Source organism: Acinonyx jubatus, chromosome B4 (assembly GCF_027475565.1).
Source record: "Acinonyx jubatus isolate Ajub_Pintada_27869175 chromosome B4, VMU_Ajub_asm_v1.0, whole genome shotgun sequence".
NCBI lineage: Eukaryota > Metazoa > Chordata > Mammalia > Carnivora > Felidae > Acinonyx > Acinonyx jubatus.
In genome coordinates this window covers 77,860,683-77,884,388 of record NC_069387.1, presented here as the reverse complement: position 1 = coordinate 77,884,388, position 23,706 = coordinate 77,860,683, and the positions used below count along the sequence as shown (strand labels likewise).

The 23,706-nt window shown below is 43.0% G+C and overlaps 1 protein-coding gene and 1 pseudogene across 4 annotated transcripts in view; one reads left to right on the top strand and one right to left on the bottom strand.

Annotated features, from left to right (window-relative positions):
• CSAD (cysteine sulfinic acid decarboxylase) overlaps positions 1 to 8,337 on the top strand; it is a 29,925-nt gene extending 21,588 nt beyond the window's left edge. For all 4 annotated transcript variants that reach the window (XM_027036258.2, XM_027036262.2, XM_053226288.1 and 1 more), the window contains 7 exons: positions 4,807 to 4,923; positions 5,000 to 5,064; positions 5,327 to 5,408; positions 5,854 to 6,053; positions 6,258 to 6,309; positions 6,471 to 6,560; positions 7,452 to 8,337. In XM_027036258.2, coding sequence (XP_026892059.2) covers positions 4,807 to 4,923; positions 5,000 to 5,064; positions 5,327 to 5,408; positions 5,854 to 6,053; positions 6,258 to 6,309; positions 6,471 to 6,560; positions 7,452 to 7,625 — 780 coding nt within the window. In that variant the 3' untranslated portion in view covers positions 7,626 to 8,337. The remainder of the gene's footprint in view (positions 1 to 4,806; positions 4,924 to 4,999; positions 5,065 to 5,326; positions 5,409 to 5,853; positions 6,054 to 6,257; positions 6,310 to 6,470; positions 6,561 to 7,451) is intronic.
• Positions 8,338 to 8,776: 439 nt separating this feature from the next.
• Positions 8,777 to 9,704, bottom strand: LOC113592940 (40S ribosomal protein S17-like; annotated as a pseudogene).
• Positions 9,705 to 23,706: the final 14,002 nt, after the last annotated feature.

Below are 23,706 nucleotides of genomic sequence, written 5' to 3'. Positions count from 1 at the left end.
CTGTATTTAAGAGTCCCTTTCTTTTCTCTTCTCTTCTTTGCTTTGCTTTTCTTTTTTCTCTTTTCTTTATTAAAAAAATTTTTTTTAATGTTTTATTTATTTTTGAGGTAGAGAGAGACAGAGCATGAGTGGGGGAGGGGCAGAAAGCAAGAGAGGGAGACACAGAACCTGAAGCAGGCTCCAGGCTCTCAGCTGTCAGCACAGAGTCTGATGCGGGGCTCGAACTTGTCAAACTGCGAGATCATGACCTGAGCCGAAGTCAGATGCTCAATCAACTGAGCCACCCAGGCGCCCCTTTCTTTCCTTTTCTTTTCTTCTCTTCTCTTTTCTTTTCTCTTCTTTTCTTTCTTTTGGTTTTTTTTTTTTTTTTTTTTTTTTTTTAGATCCCACATATAAATGAAATTGTATGGTATTTGTCTTTTCTATCTGACTTATTTCACTTAGCATTGTACCTTCTACATCCATCCACATTGTTGCTAATGGCAAGATCTCTATGTATCTTTTTGATTCTAGCCTTTCTGAGAGGTATGAGTGGTATCTCATTGTGGTTTTTATTTGCATTTACCTGATGATTTATGATGTTAAGCATCTTTTCATGTGTCTGTTGGCCATCTGCTTGTCTTCTTTGAAAAAAATGTCTATTCAGGTCCTCTGCCCAAATGTAATTTAATTAATTATTATTATTATTTTGTTTATTTAGAGAGAGAGAGAGAGAGCGCACAAGTGCAGTGGTGAGGGAAAGGGCAGAGGCAGAGGGAGAAAGAGGATCCTAAGCAGGCTCCTTGCTTAGTGCAGAACCCGATGTGGGGCTTGATCCCACCGCCCTGGGATCATGACCCGAATGGAAATCTCAAGAGTTGAACACTCAACTGACTGAGCTGCCCAGGCACCCCTATGATTTCATTTCTAAGTACTCTCTACACCCAATGTGGGGCTTGAACTTACAACCCCTAGATCAAGAATTGCATGCTCTACTGACTTAGCCAGCCAGGTGCCCCCACTGCCCATTTAAAAAAAAAAAAGTTCTTTTTAATGTTTATTATTATTATTATTATTTTTTTTTGAGAGAGAAAGCATGTGCAGGGGAGAGGCAGAGAGAGAGAGAGAGAGAGAGAGAGAGAGAGAGAGAGAGAATCCCAAGCAAGCTCTGAGCTGACAGCAGTGAGCCCAACGTAGGGCTCAAACCCACAACCCACGAGATTATGACCTAAGCTGAAGTCAGACACTCCACTGACTGAGCTACCCAGGCACCCCTGCCCATTATTTAATTGGTTTATTTGTTTGTTTGTTTTTTATTTTTTACTTTCTCTTTTTGATTTTAGTGGGTGTGAAGTGTTATCTCCCTGTGGTTTTGATTTGCATTTCCCTGATGACTAATGATGTTGAGCATTTTGCCACATACTTATTGGCCATTTGTAGAACTTCTTTGGAGAAGTATCTATTTGTATCCTTTGCTCAGTTTTTAATTAGGTTGTCTTTTGTTTTTCAGTTGTAAGCGTTCTTCATCTGTTCTAGATAGAAGTCCCTTATCAGATATGTGACTTGCAAATAGCTTCTTCCATCTTGTGGGTTATCTTGTCACCTCCTTGATGGTGTCCTTTGAGGCCAGAAGTTTTAGATTTTGATGGGGTCCAATTTATCTAATTTTTCTTTGGTTGCTTGTGCTTTTGGTGTCATGTATACAAAAGCTTTGTCTAACCCAAGCTTATGAAGAGTTATTCCTATATTTTCATCTAAGAGTTATAAATTTGTTTTTATTTTATTTTTGGCATGCCCACCTGAGTTTTACATTTTTTAAGATTTTAAAAATACTTTTTAAATGTTTATTTATTTTTGAAAAAGAGGAAGACAGAGAGAGCAAGTGGTGGAGGGGCGGAGAGAGAGGGAGACCCAGAATTTGAAGTGGGCTCCAGGCTCAGAGCTGTCAGCACAGAGTCCGACGCGGGGCTCAAACTCAGGAACGGTGAGATGATGACCTGAACCGAAGATGGACGCTTAACTGACGGAGCCATCCAGGCGCCTCAAGGTTTTTTTTTTTTTTTTAAGTAAGTTCTACACCCAATGTGGGGCTTGAACTCATGACCTTGAGATGAAGAGATGCGTGCGCTACTGGCTGAGCCAGCCAGGCACCCCAGGAGTTTTATATTTTTAACTTTTACATTTAGTTCTATAATTTATTATGAGTTAATTTTTATGTATGACAACAATTTCTTTTGCATGTGGATATCCAGTTGTCCCAGCATCATTTGTTGCAAAGAATATTTTTTCCCCAACTCAGTATCTTGACATCCTTGATGAAAATCAGTTGACCTTAGTAAATGTGAGGTGGTATTTCCAGATTCTCAGTTCTGTTCCATTGATCTGCACGTCTATACTATAGACCACATTGCCTTGACTGACGTGGCTTTGTAGTGAGTTTTGAAATGAAGATGGGTAAGCCCTCCAACTTTGTTCTTTTTCCAGATGGTTTTGGCTATTCTGGGTCCTTTAAATTTCCACATGCATTTTAGGATCAGCTTGTCAATTTCTGCTAAGAAGCCAACTGGGATTTTGATAGGGATTATGTTCAATTGGTAGATCTATGAACATGGGATAGCTTTCCATTTAGATATTCTTTGGTTTCTTTTAACAATGCTTTGTAGTTTTCAAAGTATATGTTTTGTACTACTTTTTAAAATTTATTCCTAAGTATTTTTTCCTCTTAGTGTCATAAGTGAAATTGCTTTCTTAATTTTATTTTTGGATTGTTCATTGAAAATATATAAAAATACAGATGACTTTTTAATATTGATCTTATACCCTGAAAACTTGCTGAATTCATTTATTAATAGTTTTTTTTAGTGGATTCCTTAGGACTTTCTAGATACAATATTATGTTATTTGTAAGTAGAGATAGTTTTGCTTTTTTCCCTTCTAATCTGGATGCTTTTTATTTTATTTTCTTACCTAATTGCCCTGCTAGACCCTCAGTATAATGTTGAATAGAAGTGGGGAGAGTGGACATCCTTGTCTTGTTCCTGATCATGGGGGGAAGGCTTTCAGTCTTTTAGCATTGAGTACGATGTTAGCTGGGGTTTTTTTGTAGTTGCCCTCTATTAGGTTGAGAACATTCCCATCACCTTCTAGTTTGTTGAGTAGTTTTATCAAGCAGGAGTGTTGGATTTTGCCGAATGTTTTTCTGTGTCTATTGAGATGTATTTTTTTCCTTTATTTTGTTGATACTTGTATTACATTAATTGGTTTTTTGGGTGCTACTCTGAGCTTGCACTCCTGGGACAAATCAATTTTGTCATAATGTATAATTTTTTATAGGTTGCTGATTTTTTAAATGTTTTTAAATTTATTTTTGGGAGAGAGAGAGTGCGTGGGAGGGGCAGAGAGAGAGGGAGACCGAGGATCCAAAGCAGGCTCCGTGCTGATGGCAGAGAGCCTCACATGAGGCTCGAACTCATGAACTGCAAGATCATGATCCAACCTGAAATCAAGAGTCAGATGCCTAACTGACTGAACCACCCAGGTGCCCCTTATACATTGCTGATTTTGATTAGCTAGCGTTTTGTAGGTCTTGTGTCTATATTCAAAGAGATATCACCTGTGGTTTTCTTGTGATGTTTTATCTGGTTTTGGTAACAGGATGAATTCAGAAGTGTTCCTCTTCTGTTTTTTGGACTTTTTGTGAAGAACTGGTATCAGTTCTTTTTCAGATGTTTTATAGAATTCATCAGTGAAGCCATATAGGCCTGGGCTTTTCTTGGTGGTATTTTTTTAAAATAGAAATTCAGGGGCGCCTAGATGGCTCAGTCGGTTGAGTGTCCAACTTCGGCTCAAGTCGTGATCTCGCGGTCTGTGAGTTCGAGCCCCGCATCGGGCTCTGTGCTGACAGCGTTTCAGATTCTGTGTCTCCCTCTCTCTCTGCCCCTCCCCAATTCATGCTCTGTCTCTCTCTGTCTCAAAAATAAATAAACATTAAAAAAATTTTTTTTAAATAGAAATTCAATTTCTTCACAAACTTTTGTAGTGTTAGAATTTTATAAATACCATTTTGATCTTCCAGTAAGACATTAACATTTTCTGAAAGCATATGAGCTTTGGAAATAGACCAGCAGATAGACCTAGGATTGAATTCCATCTCTGGAGCTTCAGCTTGGGGGTAAATTTCTTCACAGCTCTGGATCTCGGTGTCCTCACTTGGATATTAAGGAAGACAGTAACATTTTGTAAGGTTGAAAGGGCCTAGGTCAGGCATTGCAATAAGAGTTTCGAGATGGCCTCGTCACCAGGCTCTGGGTAGCTTTTTTTTTTTTTCTCTTAATGTTTACTTATTTTTGAGAGAGAGAGAGAGAGAGAGAGAGAGAGAGAGAGAGAGAGCGAGCACAAGCAGGGGAGGGGCAGAGAGAAAGAGAAGGAGTCACAAAATCCAAAGCAGGCTCCAGGTTCCGAGCTGTCAGCACAGAGCCCGACATGGGGCTTGAGCTCACAAGCTGTGAGATCATGACCTGAGCCAAAACTGGACACTTAACTGACTGAGCCACCCAGGCGCCCCAATTTTTAAAAATGTTTTTATTTATTTATTTTGAGAGAGAGAGTGTGTGGGGAAGAGGCAGAGAGAGAGGGAGAGAGAACCCCAAGCAGGCTCCACACTGTCAGCACAGAGCCGGAAAAGGGGCTCCATCTCACAAACCAGGAGATCACGACCTGAGCCCGTATCAAGGGTTGGATGCTTGACCGACTGAGCCACCCAGGCGCCCCTCTGGAAGCTTTTGCGATACCTTCACAGCCTCTTTCCCCTCTGTTTTTCTGCCACAGGGCGCTGTGCCATTCCTGGTTAGTGCTACCTCTGGCACTACTGTGCTGGGGGCCTTTGACCCCCTGGAGGCAATTGCTGATGTGTGCCAGCGTCACGGGCTGTGGCTCCACGTGGATGTGAGTGGGACTGAGGCCTGAGGGTGGGGTGGGCCGAGCCAAGGCCAAGGCCCATGTTATTCCTTTTGCTCCACAGGCTGCCTGGGGTGGGAGCGTCCTGTTGTCACAGACACATAGACATCTCCTGGATGGGATCCAGAGGTGCATACGGCCACCTACTTCCTGAATCCCACCGTTCAAATCCTTGCTCCAGAGACTAGTCCTGGACTAGGGAGCTTCCGATGGGAGTGAGGGAAGGGGGTTGGGGGAAGGGGGATTGGAGAGCAGACTGCTGGGCTGACATGAGACTAAAGCCCCTTTACCGGAGATGTGGAAGAGTGGGGGGAGCAGCGGGGGTGGGGGGGCTCTGGTTGGGCAGCTTGAGGAGGAGCCGGCTGATCCGGCTTTGCTGTGCCCACCCCAGGGCTGACTCCGTGGCCTGGAATCCCCACAAACTCCTCGCGGCAGGCCTGCAGTGCTCAGCTCTTCTTCTCCGCGATACCTCGGTGGGTCTGCCCTGCCCCTGTCCTCACCCTACCTCTCACCCTGGACCTCTGTCTTCCTCCCTGTCCCAAGTCAGAGAGGGTCGTGGCCTTGCTGTGTCCTTCTCACCGTCCCGTCTGAAGCTGAGTAGCTTCGACCACCGAATCCCCTGCAGTGCTTCCCCACCCCCGCCCCCACTGCGGTGCGTCTTCATGCAAAGGAAAATGTGTCCAGCTTGAGGTTGTGATTGAAGGGCTCCTCGGCCGAGTTTGGGGAGAACTCCAGGTGTTGGGAGAACACCCGGAGAAAGGGGCCTGAGTCAGCTGGCAGCCATCTCAGGAGTTCTGCCTGGTGCCAGGGACAGAAGGGTTGGGCTGAGCTAAGAAGCCCCCCTGTGCAGCTCCAGAGGGAGCCTTGGTGGGGAGGGTGGGGTCTGACAGCCCTCCCCCCTGCTCTCCCCACCGACAGAACCTGCTCAGGCGCTGCCACGGCTCCCAGGCCAGCTACCTCTTCCAGCAGGACAAGTTCTATGACGTGGCTCTGGACACCGGAGACAAGATGGTGCAGTGCGGGCGCCGTGTGGACTGTCTGAAGCTGTGGCTCATGTGGAAGGCGCAGGGCGGGCAGGGGCTGGAGCAGCGTGTGGACCGGGCCTTTGCCCTTGCCTGGTAGGAGTGGCGGCGGTCTGGGTTCCTCTCTCCCGGGGTCCCTGTCCAGTCCTGTCCTGTCCCACCCCCCCTCCCACGCCTTCACCCCTGCACCTCACATTTTTCTTGCCCTCAGGGTCTCTTGGCCCATTCTCTGGGTCTCTTCTGTTCCTGTATCTCTGCTTTTTCCTCCTCCATTTGTGATTTCTCCCTCTCTGTTTCCAGGTACCTGGTGGAGGAATTGAAAAAGCGAGAAGGATTTGAGTTGGTTATAGAGGTATGACCAAGTCTGCTCTTTGGCATCCCTCTGCCCCCCCCCCGCCCTCCCCCCCCCCCCAGTCTGTCCCACACAAAAAGCCCTGATGCAGAAGAGGGGCAGTGAGAGGGGATCATCCCCCCTTCCACAGCCCACACCTTCTCCTCCCTCATTCCTCCCAGCCTGAGTTTGTCAATGTGTGTTTCTGGTTCGTGCCCCCCAGCCTGCGGGGGAAGCAGGAGAACCCAGATTACAGTGAAAGGCTGGCTAAGGTAGGTTCTCTCTTTTCTGGCTCTGGTTAGCCCAGTTGAGGGAATGGTGACGCATCTGGTGTGTGTCTGCCCCCTGCTGGCTGTGAATGGCATAGCAGGTCCCTTTGCTAGTTTGCTCCCGAGGTGGGGACATGAACTGTAAAAGGGCACCAGCTTGTCCTCATTTCTGTGGGGGTGGGGATGGGGAATAAGGTATGTTTTTGGAAGGCAAAAGGAAGACAGAGAGAGATGTTCTGGGAGAAGTCACCAGTGTGCGGTACGTAGTCTGTGGGAGTTCTGCTGGGTGCTCAGGCCCAGGACAGACGCTTGAGGCCTTATTCACTGATGCTGGGGGCAGAACAACTGTATAAGGCCAGTCCAGACAGGCCTCCTAGAGGAAAGGAGATATGTCATGTCCTGGTCCCTAAGGATAGATTGGGACTAGATGCTGCAGATGCTCTGAAAGGACAAGAATGTTCTTGCCTTTGAGGAGTTATTTCGAAAATTAGAGTTACCTATTTGAAACCAATATGTTTGATGCAATCTTGTAAATTACACAGTAGATCACAAGGTACAGATCACAACCATTCCGGGAATTCAGAGAGAGGAGAAGAAGGTGTTAAAGATGATGAAGGCTAGATGTTGGACTAGAGCAGTGTTGGGAGTCAGGGAACAATCAGGATTTGGCAGATAATGGCCTGTGTGACAACTTGGAGATAGGTAAGGTAGGAAATGATACAGAAGCTAGAGAAGACCAAGCAGGTTGGATGCAGTGGAAGAGGTGAACTGGGGCCAAGGTCAGGAGCTGAGCAATGAGTACTCCCTCTGGAAGGTGGTTGAGTGAGAGGGAAAGACATCTCGGGGAGCCTGACCTGAGGCTGTAGCTGGAAGTTCCCTTCACCCCTTCCACAGGTGGCCCCAGTACTCAAGGAGCGCATGGTGAAGGAGGGTTCCATGATGATTGGCTACCAGCCCCATGGGACCCGGGGCAACTTCTTCCGTATGGTTGTGGCCAACCCTGCACTGACCCGGGCCGATATGGACTTCCTTCTCAATGAGCTGGAACGGCTAGGCCAGGACCTCTGAGCCTCCTCCTTGCTGCTGGCCTCGACACCCCCCTCACCCTCACTGTCTGTGTGTATTCCCTTCCTGTGTTATCAAGAGCAGAGTGATCTTAACAATGTTTATATGTGTTGACCCACTGACTCTTCTATGAAATATTTGCTTTTGGGATGCCTGGGTGGCTCAGTCAGTTAAGCATCTGACTCTTGATTTTGGCTCAGGTCATGATCTCATGGTTTATGAGTTTGAGCCCCGCACTGGGCTCCACGCGGACAGTGCGGAGCCTTCTTGGGATTCTCTCTCTCCCTCTCTCTCTCTCTGCCCCTCCCCTGCTCATGCTCTTTCTCTCAAAATAAATAAACAAAATATATATATATGTATTAGAAGACTATTTAAACTACAGTACATCCACATGACAGAATGTTACTCTGTTGCTAAAATTATGTTTACAAACGATTTTTATTGATATGAGAAAAAATGATTTTAATTTAATGTTATATTGAAAAAGCTGGATACAGGACTTTATATATAGTGATAGCTGAGCTATGTTCAAACACACATAGGGAAAAAACTGATAAAATAAAAAATGCCAAATGTTAATAGTTTTCCCTGGGATGGGATTATAGGTAATTTATAATTAAATTCTTTATACCTTTTGTGCTCCCCCCTTTTATTATATAATGAATATGCATTACTTTTATAATAGGGAAATAATAAAGTTAAAACTTCAACTATATTTTTTGGTATGTTTTGAAGTTTGTTACTTTTCAACCAGATAATAGAGAATGGAAATTTTTTTTCTAAAGGCAGGTGTAAGAGGGGCACCTGGGTGGCTCAGTTGGCTAAGCGTCCAACTTCAGCTCAGGTCATGATCTCACAGTTAGTGGGTTTGAGCCCTGCGTCGGGCTCTGTGCTGACAGCTCAGAGCCTGGAGCCTGCTTCAGATTCTGTGTCTCCCTCTCTCTCTGCCCCTCCCCTGCTCATGCTCTGTCTCTCTCTGTCTCAAAAATAAAATAAAAACATTAAAAAAAAATTTTTTTTTTTAAAAAGAAAAGAAAAAGAAAGGAGCCCAGCAACAAAACATCCATCTCACACTTAAAATCCTGGACTACCGTTGCTTTTCAGTCACTTTTCGGGAAAGAGACATAAGTTGTTTTGTTTTTGTTGTCCAAGGTTTATTGAAGATCTCACAGCCCAGCAGAAAGATTCAAAGGGCTCCACCTGGCGTTTTTTTTTTTTTTTTAATTTTTTTTTTAACGTTTATTTATTTTTGAGACAGAGAGAGACAGAGCATGAACGGGGGAGGGGCAGAGAGAGAGGGAGACACAGAATCGGAAGCAGGCTCCAGGCTCTGAGCCATCAGCTCAGAGCCGGACGCGGGGCTCGAACTCACGGACCCTGAGATCGTGACCTGAGCTGAAGTCGGACGCCTAACCGACTGAGCCACCCATGCGCCCCCTCCACGTGGTGTTTTGAAACACATCCCAACCATAGGCCAAGTGACCTGCAGGTCGGACAGACTGGCAAAGTGCAAGGGTTTCAATATTTCCTTGGTGTGAGGATCTACCTCCGTGCTCTCCTGATCCGGGGCTGAGACCTCAGGACCATAATTTTCTCTCTTTTCTCTCAACAGCTTGACAGAGAGCCCTCTCACTGGGCCTCTCTGAATGTGCTCCGTCTAATGCGTGACAGCCTGCTCTCTTGTTGCAGAGCTCTTGCTGGGAATAGTGGCCATCTCCTTGCACAGCGGTTGCCGGTGCGGACGTAGCTACCCGTGTCGTACTTCTCCGTGATGACCTGGGCTGCCTTCTTCACGGCTTTGGTGCCAACGCGGCCCATGTTGGCAGGTTGGGTAAAAGGAAACAGCGCTACCCAAATTATTAAGGACAAGTGACAGATTTCCAGTTCCTAAAAATACCGTTTATGAGAACAATAATGTGGTCATGTAAAAATCATCCAAAGTTATTTGAAGAGGCAAATACAGATGGTACAAACCATAGCAAAAGAACATCCAAATCGCAGACCCAATTCTCTTGACAATTTGGCCTGGGGAAAAAGCCTTTCTATTCAGAAATTACTAATAATTCCCTTATAAACTTGTTACTCTATAAATGGTATTTAACTTCTTCCAAATAATAAAGTTGCTTGAGAGTATTAATAATTTGAACTCTAAGCCCTATTCTTTTTTTTTTTCTTTAAATGTTTATTTATTTTTGAGAGAGAGCGTGCAGGAGAGGCTGAGAGGTGGGGGTGGGGTGGGGGACAGAGGACCCAAAGTGGGCTCTGTGCTGACAGCAGAGAGCCCAATGTGGGGCTTGAACCCACAAACTGGGAGATCATGACCTGAACCAAAGTCAGAGGCTTAACTGACTGAGCCACCCAGGTGCCCCTCTAAGCCCTATTCTTAAAGAGTTCTACATATCTGCAAAATGTCTTAAACTTAGTAAAAAAGACAGACTAAAAAAAAAATCCTTATTTTCAACTCAAAACAAAGCTAGAAAGCAAAAACAAACACTTCAAAATCCTTAAATCATCTCCATGTGAGAAATATTTTTAAGAGAAGGTTGGAAAGATAAGACCTAGAATCAGTTGATCACCAGGTTTTCTCCATTAGCTTTATAAGCTAATGCTTCTACTATCTTTTTTTTTTTTTTAAGTAAACTGAATACTCAACGTGGCCTTGAACTAACAACCCTGAGATCAGGAGTCACATGTTCCACCCACTGAACCAGCCAGGTGCCCCTACTTTCCTATTCCCAAAATTCAACCTCGGTGGCTCAGTTGGTTAAGCCTCTGACTTCCGCTCAAGTCATGATCCCACCTGTTGAGTTCAAGCCCCACACGAGGCTCTGTGCTGTCAGTGCACAGCCTGCTTCAGATCCTCTCCCCTCCAGCCCCTCCTCCCTCTCAAAAATAAATAAATATTTTTTTTAAAATTCAACCTTTTTTGGGGGGGGGGCTGCTAGGTCGGTACATGTCGAGGGACACCCATGGTGAGGAGGGCTCAGCTTGAACGTGGAAGGCCCTCACCTACTTCATAGCTCTTCCCGACATGAGGGTGAGCAGGCTGAACATCTTCCTGAAGTCGCATCACAGAGGACACGAGAGACCCCAGTTCATCGCCTACCCCCATCTCCATATCAGGTCCAAGCCCTTTCCATGGGGAGATGGTAATCGTACTCTCTATTCCGTAACTCTCACGTGAATCCACTTCTGACCTGCTGTGAAGAGGACCACTACCCAGTGAGGACCACAGCCCTGGTTCAGACCATTACTCTGCACATGGACCAGAACAGTATATGGTACCTTTAGCTCACCTTCCTTACTTGTATCAAATGATGACCCGTACACTGATCTTTCATCCCTTTGCTTATGGCAGGAGATGGCTTAAATAAATAACTTAGATTTGTTCACGAAAAAAGAAATTCAGCCTCTAAATCTCTGGATACAATATGGCAGTCTCCCTCCTGCTCTCTTTCTCTCCCGTCACCATTTATACAGAGCTCCTGCTATGTGTAATTCCTTTTGCTGCCTTCAAAGAGCTTGAGACTTAAGAAGTCATCCCTCACCCGAGGCATGTCACTGCCCCAGGGCCTTTGCACCTGCTATCCCATTTTGCCTCAAAATTCATCTTTCTATGCGGTTTGCACCCTCGTGGACTTTAGATTTGTGTTCAGTTGTCATCTCCTTCGGGAAGTTTTGCTTGAATATTCTACTAAAAAATTACATTTTCACCTTCTGTTCTTGCATCTGCTATTCTGTTACCTGCCTTATGTTTCTCCATGGCATGGGTCAGTATCTGGCATAACCTATATTTCAGTTTATCTATCTATCTGTCTATCTATCTATCTTCTATCAATATATTTATTTATTTTTTTTTTTCCTGTCTCATCCGACTAGAATGTAAGCTCTGGGAGCTGCTTCCTAAAATGGAGTCTGATACTTACCAGGTGCCTCATGAGCTCCAGGTAGTAATCAACTTGCTCTCAGTCACGTAACTTCTAAGTGGTGGAGTCAAAGCCAAATTCAGGCCATCTTTCTTCGGTTCTTCACCACGGACCTAGCCTGCTTCTGTTGTCGTGTGTACATAAATCACAGGTGTGAGGGTGTTAGGACCGTTTTATTAATTATAGGCTGTGTATTTACTGCTTGTGGGAAGAAGGAAGTCATGCACAGGTTCGGACATCCATCTTGCCCTTGGCCTGGAGAAGTTGTATTTTGCATCGAACAGCAAATAAGGATGTTGAGAATACCTACCTGGGTGGGTTGCAATGTTGGAATAGGTTTTGTTTGGTTTTGATTTGGTTTTGGTTTTGGTTTTGGTTTAAAGCAGTCTAAATGTTCAAGTGGCCAGACTCCACACAGCTAGGGAAGGAAAGTGGTACCTTCATAGGGAGGCCATGGGCCGAGGGGCTAAAAGCTGCGTTGGGGCACCTATGAAATTGTAGCTCTTGAGGTTGATGGTAAGAGCCTTTTTAAGAAAGTAGATGAAAAGGAGCAAGCTACAGTAAGGTCAGAATTTGACTCAATACTTGGAACTTTTCTTATGTACCTTAGGTCCTTATCTGGCTGGTTCTCTTCTGTTTATGTACCTTAAAAAAAAAAAACCTTTTCATTTTGAAATAATTTGAAACTTACAGAAAAGCTGCATGAATAGTTACATAAAACTTCAATATGCTCTTTTTTTATTAAAAAAAAACTTTTTAATGTTTATTTATTTCTGAGACAGAGAGAGACAGAGCATGAGAGGGGGAGGGGCAGAGAGAGAGGGAGACCCAGAATCGGAAGCAGGCTCCAGGTTCCGAGCTGTCAGCACAGAGCCCAACGCGGGGCTCGAACTCACAAACTGTGAGATCATGACCTGACCCGAAGTCGGCCACTCAACCGACTGAGCTACCCAGGCGCCCCAATATGCTCTTTACCTAAGTGTATTAATTTTTCACATTTTGACAAATTTTCTTTATCATTCTTTTATATACATACTATAACATTTTTTTCCTGAACCATCTGAGAGTGGGTTTTATACAATATGCCCCTTTATCTCTTACTACTCTGGTGCATATTTCCTAAGAACAAAAACATTATCTTAAGTAGCCATAGTACAATTATCAAATGCAGGAAGTTTAACATTGACATTATACTTTAAAGTCCATATTCCAAAATTGTCAATTGTCCCAATAGTGCCCACAGTGGCATTTCCCCTCTCCAGTACAAGATCCCAGGCTAGGATCATGTATCGCATTTTGTTGTTATATTTCTGTTTCCTTAAACTAAAGTGAACTAAGCTTAATTGAAATAGTTCCTCAGCCTGCTTTGTCATTAATGGCATTGACATTTTAAAAGCATACAGGCCAGTCATTTTAAAGAATGTTCGTCTATTTGTTTTTCCTGATGTTTCCTCTCAACTGGATTCAGGTTATGCTTTCTGAGTTGGAATGTGACATAAATCATGTATGTTCTTTTCAGGGAAGTACTCTCCAAGGTCCACAATGTCCATCTGCTTATTGGTGATGTCATTTGATCAAGATGTTGTCTGGTTTCTACACAGTACAGTCACTATTTTCCCCTTTGCAACTGATAAACAATCTATGTGGAGTCATTCTTAGATTACCCAATATCCTCTTCTGCTTGTACTTCCCCAGCTAGATTTAGTATCCACTCATGATCCTTGCCCAAGCCAACTTTCATCATAATGGCTGCAAAATGATGATTTTCTAATCCCAACATTCCCTCCACTTTTATCATGTGGCATTCAGTTACAAAGAAGAACCCTCCTTTCTCCTTATAAATTCACTCATTCATTCACTCATTCATTCGTTCATCTATTTACTATCAATATGGGACTTTGTTTTATTCAATAAGTTATAATCCATTTCTATCCTTACTTATTTTACTGTATTTATTTATTTATTTATTTATTTATTTATTTATTTATTTATTTAAGTGAGAGAGAGAGAGTCCTTGTGAGCTGGGGAGAGGAGCAGAAAGAGAGAGAGAGAGAGAGAGAGAGAGAGAGAGAGAATCCCAAGCAGGCTCCATGTACAGCACAGAACCCAATTCCGGGCCTGAGGCAGGGCCCAACCCCAGGACCCTGGGATCATGACCTGAGCCAAAATCAAGAGTTGGTCACTCAACCAACTGAGCCACCCAGGCACCCAATCCTTACTTATTTTAATGTGCTCAAACTGTACCACTTTTAGCCATAAGAAGCTCCTTTAATCTGGCTCCTGTGTCCTTTTGGCATGATTGTTTTGTTTTGTTTTGTTTTGTTTTTAAAGCCCTGCCTTTGTTCCTGGTACAACAAAAATGTTCCAGGCTTATCTTGTGCCTTCTCTGCTCCAGTTGGAATCAGCCATGTCTTCAAGGAACCCTAATTCCTTTTAGTGGAGAATGACATTTAGACACCACAATCTAGGCACCAGGTGTGTTCATAGTTCCTGGGTAGATGTTAGGGACTTCTAAAATTTAAACTAACATCCTTTTGGATCTCCCAACCCATCTTAACTGTGCTAAGGGAAACAAAAGGCCAGAGCTTTAAAGAGGGGAGTGATATTTCCCTGGAAGATATCGCAGGGGCAGCAGAGAAAATGGATTGATAACCAAGCATGGTGGGGGTGGGGGGTGGGGGGAGAATCCAGAACACAGAGTTGTGGTGCTTCATTCTTCTCTCTCTCTCTCTCTCTCTCTCTCTTTAGAGAGGTTTTTTAATGTTAAGTGGTACCTTAACTCTTTAATGTTAAGAGTATCTTGTTGGGTTTTGTACAAAGAAGGCAACCCTTGGTTTAGCATTGTCATTAGAAGTTTCATAGAATAATAGGTCTTGGAGTTGAAAGGCCTCCATAAGTACTCGCTTGATACAACCTTGGCCTTAAGGCAGATTTTTTAATACTGTATTTTACAAATACACCTGCTGAGGCTGAGCAAAGCTAAGGTTCTTGACAAAGTCACAAAAGTGTCTCTTAAGCAGAAGATACAGTTTATTCTGAAAAGGAATTCCATTTTTTTGTAAAAGCCACCATCTCTTTAATATTATCCCCCCAAAGCAATAATTCTGTGCTTTCTTTTCTAGGCTGATAGTTTGTCAGTTGTTGAGATCCAGTTTCCACATGTTAGAGGAATTCAGTGGTCTGATGGCCTAGTTTTGAAAAATTCCTGAAGTTCATTTTTAGCAAATTCTCTGGTGCCAACATAATTAGCTTGCACATTTCCTTAATTTGTAGTGTGTTATTTTTAGTTTTTTTCTTGTAACCAAGAAAGTTGGATGAGAAGTTTAAGTGTTTTTACGTCAACCGGAGGTGTTTTGGTGCTGTTCCCTTCTGCCAGAAAAGATAAACTTGAGGGTTATATATATCAGGTATTGATACTGGGATTTCTTTGGGGGAAGATTTTAAACCACATAGTCAATTTCTTTAATAGATGAGGGCTATTGAGGGTTGTGTCTTCTTGAGCAAGCTTTGGTAGTTTTGTCTTCCAAAAAATGGCCTATTTTCATCTAAGTTGCAGGATTTATTGATATAAATTATTATTATTATTATTATTATTATTATTATCTTATTATTTTAAAACAATTTTTAATGTTTATTTTTTGAGAGAGAGAGCAAGTGGGGGAAGGGCAGAGAGAGACACACACACGGAATCTGAAGCAGGCTCTAGGCTCTGAGCTGTCAGCACAGAGCCTGACACAAGGCTCGAACCCACAAACTGCGAGATCATGACCTGAGCTGGAGTCGGATGCTCAACCAACTGAGCCATCCAGGCACCCCTAATTATCTTTTTAATATCTGTAGAATCTGTAGTATTGTTACCTCCCATTCCTGATACTGATGATTTGTGTCTCCTCTCTTTTTTTCTTGTTCAGTTTAGTTAGAGGTTTATTGCTATTGACCTTCTTAAAGAACCAGCTTTGGTGTTACTGACTTTCTTAATTGTTTTTCTACTTTTCATTGATTTCTGCTCTAATCTCTATCTATCCAAGTGAGTTTTCCAGATTGGCCATATTCAGTGCATACTGTCACATGTTGATGACGAAAGAGTAACGGGTCCTGAGGACAATGAAAGCTTTGCTTACTACAAAACTACAGTAATCAAGACACTGTGGTCTACAGTATAGACATATAGACCAAATTAATAGATTGAGAATCCAGAAATAAGCCCTCACATTTCCAGTCAATTGATTTTTAACAAGGATGTCAAGACAGTTCACTGGGGGAAAGAATAGTCTTCTCAACAAATGGTGCTGGGACAACTGGATAGCCATATGCAAAAGAATGTAGTTGAACCCCTTTATCACGTCATACACAAAAATTAACTCATAATAATTATAGATATGAATATAAGAGCTAAAACCGTAAAGTTCTTAGAAGACAATAGAGGAGTAAATGTTAGTGAGCTTGGGTCAGGCAAAGCCTCCTTACATATGTTACCAAAAGCACAAGCAACCAAAGGGAAAAAATAGATAAATTGGGCCGCATCGAAATGTAAAAATTGTGCTTCAAAGGACACTATCCAGAATGTGAAAAGACAATGTACAGAATGGAAGAAGATATCCGCAAGTTATATATCTGATAAGGGAGTTATATCTAAAATAGATGAAGACCTCTTACAGCTCAATAATAAAAGACAAATTATCCAATTTAAAAAGTGGGCCAGGGGGCACCTGGGTGGCTCGGTCGGTTGGGCGTCCGACTTCGGCTCAGGTCATGATCTCGCGGTCCGTGAGTTCGAGCCCCGCGTCGGGCTCTGTGCTGACAGCTCAGAGCCTGGAGCCTGTTTCAGATTCTGTGTCTCCCTCTCTCTCTGCCCCTCCCCTGTTCATGCTCTGTCTCTCTCTGTCTCAAAAATAAATAAACGTTAAAAAAAAAAAAAAAGCGGGCCAGGGATCTGAATAGACATTTCCCCAAAGAAGATACACATATGGCCAATAAACACCTAACAAGATGCCCAACATCGTGAGTCCTCAGGGAAATCAAAGCCACAATAAGATACCACTTCGTATCCACTGAGATGGTTATAACAAAAAAGAGGAATAACACATGTTGATGAGGATGTAAAGAATGTGGAACTCTCATACACTGCTGGTGGAATTGTAAACTTGTGCAGCCACTTTGAAAAACAGTCTGGCAGTTGCCCAAGGGTTAAATACAGAGTTATCATACGACCCAGGGATTCCACTCCCAGGTGTGTACTTAAGAGAAATGAAAACATACCTCCACACAAAATCGTGCACACAAATGTTCATGGCAGCATTATTCATAATAGCCCCAAACTGGAAACAATCCAAGTGTTCATTGTTTTAGTCAGGGTTCTCCAGAGAAATAGAATGGTAGGCTATATATAGATATCTATAAGAGGAGATTTATTGTAGTAATTGGCTCACCTGTTTATGAAGGTTGACCAAGTTCTACAATCTGCCATCCACAAGCTGGAGAGCCAGAAAAGCCAGCAGTGTAACTCATTCTGAGTCTATAGGCCTGAGAACCAGGGAGCCACTGATGTCACTCCTAGCAGGAGGCTGCAGGCCCAAGAACCAGGCGCTCTGATCTCTGAGGATAGGAAAAGATAGGTGTTCAGCTCAAGAAGAGAGTTTGTCCTTCCCTTGCCTTTTTTTTTTTTAAGTTTATTTATTTTGAGAGACTGCATGAGCGAGGGAGGGGCAGAAAGAAGAGAGAGAGAGAATCCTAGGCAGGCTCTGCATTGTCAGTGAGGAGCCCAACTTAGGGCTCCATTTCGCCAACCAGGAGATCATGACCTGAGCTGAAATCAAAAGTGGAACACTCAGCCAACTGAGCCTCCCAGCCTCCCTTGCCTTTTTGTTCCATTTGGGCCCTTAAAAGATTAGATGATGCCCGCCCACATTGGCGAGACAGGATCTCTCTACTCAGTCTACTAAATCAAATGCTAATCTCTTCTAGAATACCATCACAGACTCTTCCAGAAAAAAAATTTTTTTTCAACTCTCTGGGCATCCCTTAGCCTTGTCAAGTAGGAACAAAAAATTAACTGTCATATTCATCAGCTCATGAATGAGTAAATAAAATGTGGTATATCCATACAATGGAATGTTATTTGACCATACAAAGGAATGAAGAGCTGGTTATGTTACAACATGGTTTAATTTTGAAAACGTTATGCTAAAAAAAGAAGCCAATCTTAGAAGACCCTGTATGGTATGTTTCCATTTTCATGAAATATCCAGAATAGAAAGTGGATTTATGACTGCCCAAAACTGGGGGGGTGGGGGGGGGGGGTTTGAGGAAAATGCAAAGTGATTTCTAATGGGTATAAGATTTTAGAGAGCAGTGATGAAAATGTACTAAAATTGTGATTAATTTTATGTGATTTACATAATTAACTCATGATTGATTAAATGTACACAAATCTGTGAATATATTAAGACCATTGACTTGTAAATTGAATGGTTTATGAATTACATTTGAGTAACGCTAAAGTATATATACTTGAATAAAGGTGATATACTACATATGTATATATCTTTCCCTCTAAAACCAGGAACAAGATAGGTCCACTCCCTCTTTCTATTTAATATTGTACTAGAAGTTCTAGCTAGGTAATAAGGCACGGGGGAAAAAAACATAAAAATTGGAAAGGAAAAAGTAAAATTGTTTTTATTTGCAGGTGACATGATCATCTATGTAGAAAATTCTAATGAATCTACAAAAGTGCTACTAGACCTAGTTCAGCAAGGTTGCAAGATATAAGATCAATATACAAAAATTAATTGTATTTCTGTACACCAGCAACAAACTATTGGAAGTTGAAATTAAAAGACAATATCATGTACAATATCATCAAAAAAGAAGAGAGAAATATGTATGGACAACTCTGATGAAAGATGTGCAAATCCTGTACATTGAAAACGAAAAACATTGGTAAGAGAAATTAAGTAAGTCTTATGTGGAGAAATATGCAATGTTTATGGGTTGAAAGACCTAATATTGCCGAGACACCAATTCTCCCCAAACTGATTTATAGATTGACTGTAATCTCAATAGAAATCCTAGCATGGTTTTATAGAAATTGACAGTTGATCCTAAAATCCATATGGAGGGACACCTGGGTGGCTCAGTCGGTTAATCGTCCTATTTTGGCTCAGGTCATGATCTCACAGCTCGTGAGTTCAAGCCCCACATCGGGCTCTGTGCTGACAGCTCAGAGCCTGGAGCCTGCTACAGATTCTGTGTCTTGCTCTCTCTCTGCCCATCCCCCACTTGCTCTGTCTCTCTGTCTCAAAAATAAATAAACATTAAAAAAATTAATTAAATTTTATAAACTAGTGTCGTTTTATTGATTTTTTTTACATTTATTTTTGAGAGACAGAGCACAAGTGCGGGGAGGGGCAGAGAGAGAATGAGACACAGAATCTGAAGCAGGCTCCAGGCTCTGAGCTGTCAGCACAGAGCCCGACATGGGGCTCGAACTCAAACCGTGAGGTCATGACCTGAGCCAAAGTCAGACGCTTAACCGATTGAGCCACCCAGGCTCCCCTAAACTGGTGTTGTTTCAAAAAATAATAATATAAAATCCATATGGAAATGCAAGCGATCTAGAATAGCCAAAACCAACTTTAAGAAAGAAAAAAGTTGTAGCAGTTACGCTACCTGATTTTGAGACTTTTTTTTTTAATGTTTATTTTTTGAGAGAAAGAGAGAAAGCATGAGCGGGGGAGGGACAAAGAAAGAGAGAGAGAGAGACAGAATCTGAGGCAGGCTCCCGGCTCTGAGCTGTCAGCACAGAGCGCGACCTGGGGCTCAAACCCACGAACTGTGAGATCATAACCTGAGCTGAAGTTGGATGCTTAACCAACTGAGCCACCCAGGCACCCCTGATTTTGAGACCTAAAGAGAGTTTTAGTAATCAAGACAGGGTGCGAGACAAATAGATCAATGGAACAGAAATGGGTCCAGAAATAGATCCACATATATATGATCAATTGATTTTTAACAAATGTGCAAAGGCAATTCAGTGAAGAAAGAATAGGCTTTTCGACAAATGGTTGTGGTACAATTGGCTATTTGTAAGCAAAATTAGCTAAATACCTCATGCTCTGAAAATGTGAGGAAACAAAACCTCATGCACTTCTGGTAAAAAAAAAAAAAAAAAAAAAAAAAAAAAAAAAGTAGATGGTTCCTGGTCTAGCCATTTTGGAGACTATCTGGCAGTTTTTAGTGGAACTAAACATATCTTAAAAATTAGTTCCTAGGAAATCCTAGAGAGAATCCCTGTTTCCTTAAGCCCACACTAAATGTCCACTACTAGGTTAAGGCATACGTAAAAAATCAGTGTGTGCATATATAGAATGCTACACAGGTATCAGCAGAAATGTACATATTTGAATGTAGCACCATTTATGTATCTCAAACAGCGATGAATATGAATGGGATGAGAATTATGGCATAAATTACTTCATATAAATTAAAAAGGTAGAGTACAACACTCTATTTTTCAAGCATACATAGAGATGTGTCATGTATTAGAGTGAATCTGTCTGGCACAAAAGGAGATGACAGGAAGGGATGGTACTGGAGTAATAAGCCATACTAAACTATGAAGAGACACCTTTGTAGACCCAGGATTAGCACAAAAGTGAATAGAGGTGAGAAAACAGCCACAGTGAGCCCAGACAACTTTTTCCAGAAGGAAGCTGAGAAGTAGGAGCTTCATGAGGATGTGGGGCTAAGAGAGAGAAAGTTAGAGATGGGACATAGTGGAGGAGCATGTCTGGATGCTTATGGGAACCATTTGGTAGAGAGGAGAAAGGAGGGGGTTGACCCCGGGAACTCATAAAAGGGACTTAGTGTTGGAGATGGTGAGAGGCAAGAGAATGGTCTGTGATGGAAAGAGGGCGAATTCCTGCAGCTCATAGGAGGGACTTGGAGTGGGGAAAAGCTGAGCATATGTTTGTATGTTTTGGGGGGATTGTAGACTTGGAAATGGATGGTGGGGAGAGAAGAAATGAAATTGTTTTGGCAAGTGGGAAGGGAGTCCTCCAGATTAATTGGAAGATCATTGGACATTGCTGCAATGCCCATTTGAGGTCTTTGTTTCAGAATTGCGGAGTGTGTGTTATAGGAAGAGGGCTCCAAGCAATAGAGCAAGGGAGGAGCGATATGGGAGGGAGAAACTCCAGCTCGGGCAGTTATGGAGGCCGCAGGCCACTGGGCCAACACAGACTGGGGAGGGGACCACAGGAGAAGGTGGGTATTATATGGAGGTCCCAAGACAGGCAAGGAGATTTGGATAAAAGACTGGACAAAATCACAGAGGTGAAGGGAAGGTGTTTGAGGCAGAGGACGGGCACAGAGTTTGAGGGACACAGATAGGGGAGCAGAGAGGAGACCCTTTCTAGGAACAAGGTGGTTCCTAGCCCAGGAGGAGAGCCCTGCTGGGCGGGAAGGTGGCCACAGAGCTCTCCCCTGCCTCACATGCATACCCCCACTCCAGGCACCTCCCACCCCCACTGACATCCTGGAGGGAGGGCTGGGGCAGTGCTGCTCCCACCCTCTGTGCACCAGGGTAAAACAAGGGTACCATGAGGGCTCCGGAGCCTGTGCAAAGGAGAGACTTTCTGGTCTGACTCACTTCTACTCAACTTCAGTTCAGCCTAAAAGTGTTCTGCTCTGGGTGCCACTGCCCTGTTCTTGTGCCAGGAGTCAGGGCAGCAAAGCACCAACAAGGGCTTTGGTGGACAGGGGGTCCTGGATGGAGCCCTGTTGTATACAAGCCTTAGTACTAGGACTAAGTTGAAGAACCCAACGAAAAATGAGTAGATGATACCTCCCTGACATTGGATTAATTTCCTTACCGTAAACAAAAGCTGTAATTTTGAAGAAGAAGGACAGCTCGGTTTTGTGTATTCTAAAAAAAAATTTTAATGTTTATTTACTTTTGAGAGAGAGACAGCATGGATGGGGGAGGAGCAGAGAGAGAGGGAGACACAGAATCCAGAGCAGGCTCCCGGCTCTGAGCTGTCAGCACAGAGCCTGACACAGGGCTCGAACTCATGAACTGCAAGATCATGACCTGAGCTGAGGTTGGACACTCAACCGACTGAGCCACCCAGATGCCCCTGGTTTGGTGTACGCTAATGCAGTGTTTCTCAAAGTGTGGTTCCCAGACCAGCAGCGCCAACACTCCTTGGGGATCGGTTAGCAGTGCTAACTCTTAGCCACCTAGATGAATGAATCAGAAACTTCTGTGGCCGGGCTCAACTGTCTCTACTAGCAAGTTCTGGAGGTGATTCTAATGTATGCTCCAGTTCTAAGGGAATTTCCACTCCCATCTCCAAACACATGCCTCTCCTAAGCCATCTTGCTGCTGGGCCCAGGGGCAAGATGTGCAAGTGAGGGCTTGAAGTTCAAATTAGTGAAATGAAGGCCTAATGTGGGGAGACCTGGCGAAGAGCTTCTTCATTTTCACCACACAGGAGTCTGGAGACTGGCTTTGGAGAGCCCCTGTGCTGAGGTCAGGACCATGGGCGATCTTGAAAGAACATGACTCAGAGGGCCTTGACTTTACAGGGATGAGGTCATCACAGGTGGTTTTCCTGCCTACCAGACAGCATAGGGACCACTGAAGAGTTATAAGACAACTTAAGAAAATACCAGGAGCACTTAAAGAGATTCAAGTAGTGTACCAAACAACAACAACAACAACAACAACAACAACAACAACAAAACAAAAACAAAAAAACAAAAACCTTTCTGGAACTAAAGAAACATTTTTTTCAACAAAACAAAGTCAGTATATGTATTGAAAGAGAGAAGTCTGGTCACTTCTGAGACTCAAATTAGTGGCTTGGAAGAACAAGTGGAAAAAATATTTCAAAGCATGGAGCAAATAATACGAAGAGATGGAAATAGCGAGGAAAACATGAGACTTGGAGAATAGATCCAGTAGTCCTAACATTCAAATATATTAGCTCCAAAAGAGTGAAAAGGCATAGATGGAAGAGAGGCAATAATTTAAAAATAGAAGAATATTTCAGTGACTTGAAAGAAAGATCTGCGCTTGTAGACCAAAAGGGCACAGGAAGACCAAAAAAAAAAAAAAAAAAAAAAAAAAAAAGAAAGAAAAGAAAAAAGAAAGAAAAGACAGACATCTAAGCATGAAACTCCTGAATTCCAAGATTAAAGAAAAACATTTTCAAGTTTCTAGACAGAAGGAGCAAGTTCTGTACAAGGGGAAAAGAATCCAATTGACCAGGGACTCTTCATCGGCAGCACTGGAAGCTAACTAACGTGGGGACAGTGAGAGAAAAGGACGGTTGCCCAAGGACCTCATCCCCAGCTGGAAAGCTTTCACTTGTCAGAGCAAAAGAAAGATATTTGGAGCTATAGATGATTCAAAGAGTATATCAATCTCCTGTCTCACCTGAGGAAAATACTTAAGAAAAAATTTGGTTAGGGAATAGAGAAGTCAAGGTAGAGGAAGATGAAGGGGAGGAGAAAACCCTGCAGTGAGCAAGAAAGTTGGCAAAATATCATACTGTTAAATGTTCATGGAGCTTGACAGACACCTAATTATATCTAGGAACATAAGTACTGTGCTACCTCAGCCAAACCTAGGAATTGGAAGCACAATAAGAAAGCACAGTAAAAGCATTCTAAAGGTCTCTCTTACTGGGGTAGAAAATAAAACATCTGGCAGGAAATAAAACATCTTAATGGAAGAAACAATTGGCATATTAAAAATGATGGTAATGAAGTAGGTATTGGATCATCAGTGCTGGGAAAGAAGGCAACTATCAAGGGAATGGAAAGGTTTAGTAGAACTTCCAAAATAACAAGGGAGCAGGGAAAGGGGAATGGATAGCAGCAACTTGCTATGGAATGATTAAAGAGCATACAAGACAAGGGGCGCCTGGGTGGCTCAGTCGGTTGAACGTCCGGCTTTGGCTCAGGTCATGATCTCGTGGTCCATGAGTTCGGGCTCTGTTGACAGCTCAGATCTTGGAGCCTGCTTTGGATTCTGTGTCCCCCCCTTCTCTCTCTATCCCTCCCTCACTCATGGTCTGTCTCTCAAAAATAAATAAATGTTAAACAAATTTTAAAAAAAGAACATACAAGATGATATAAGAAATGAAACC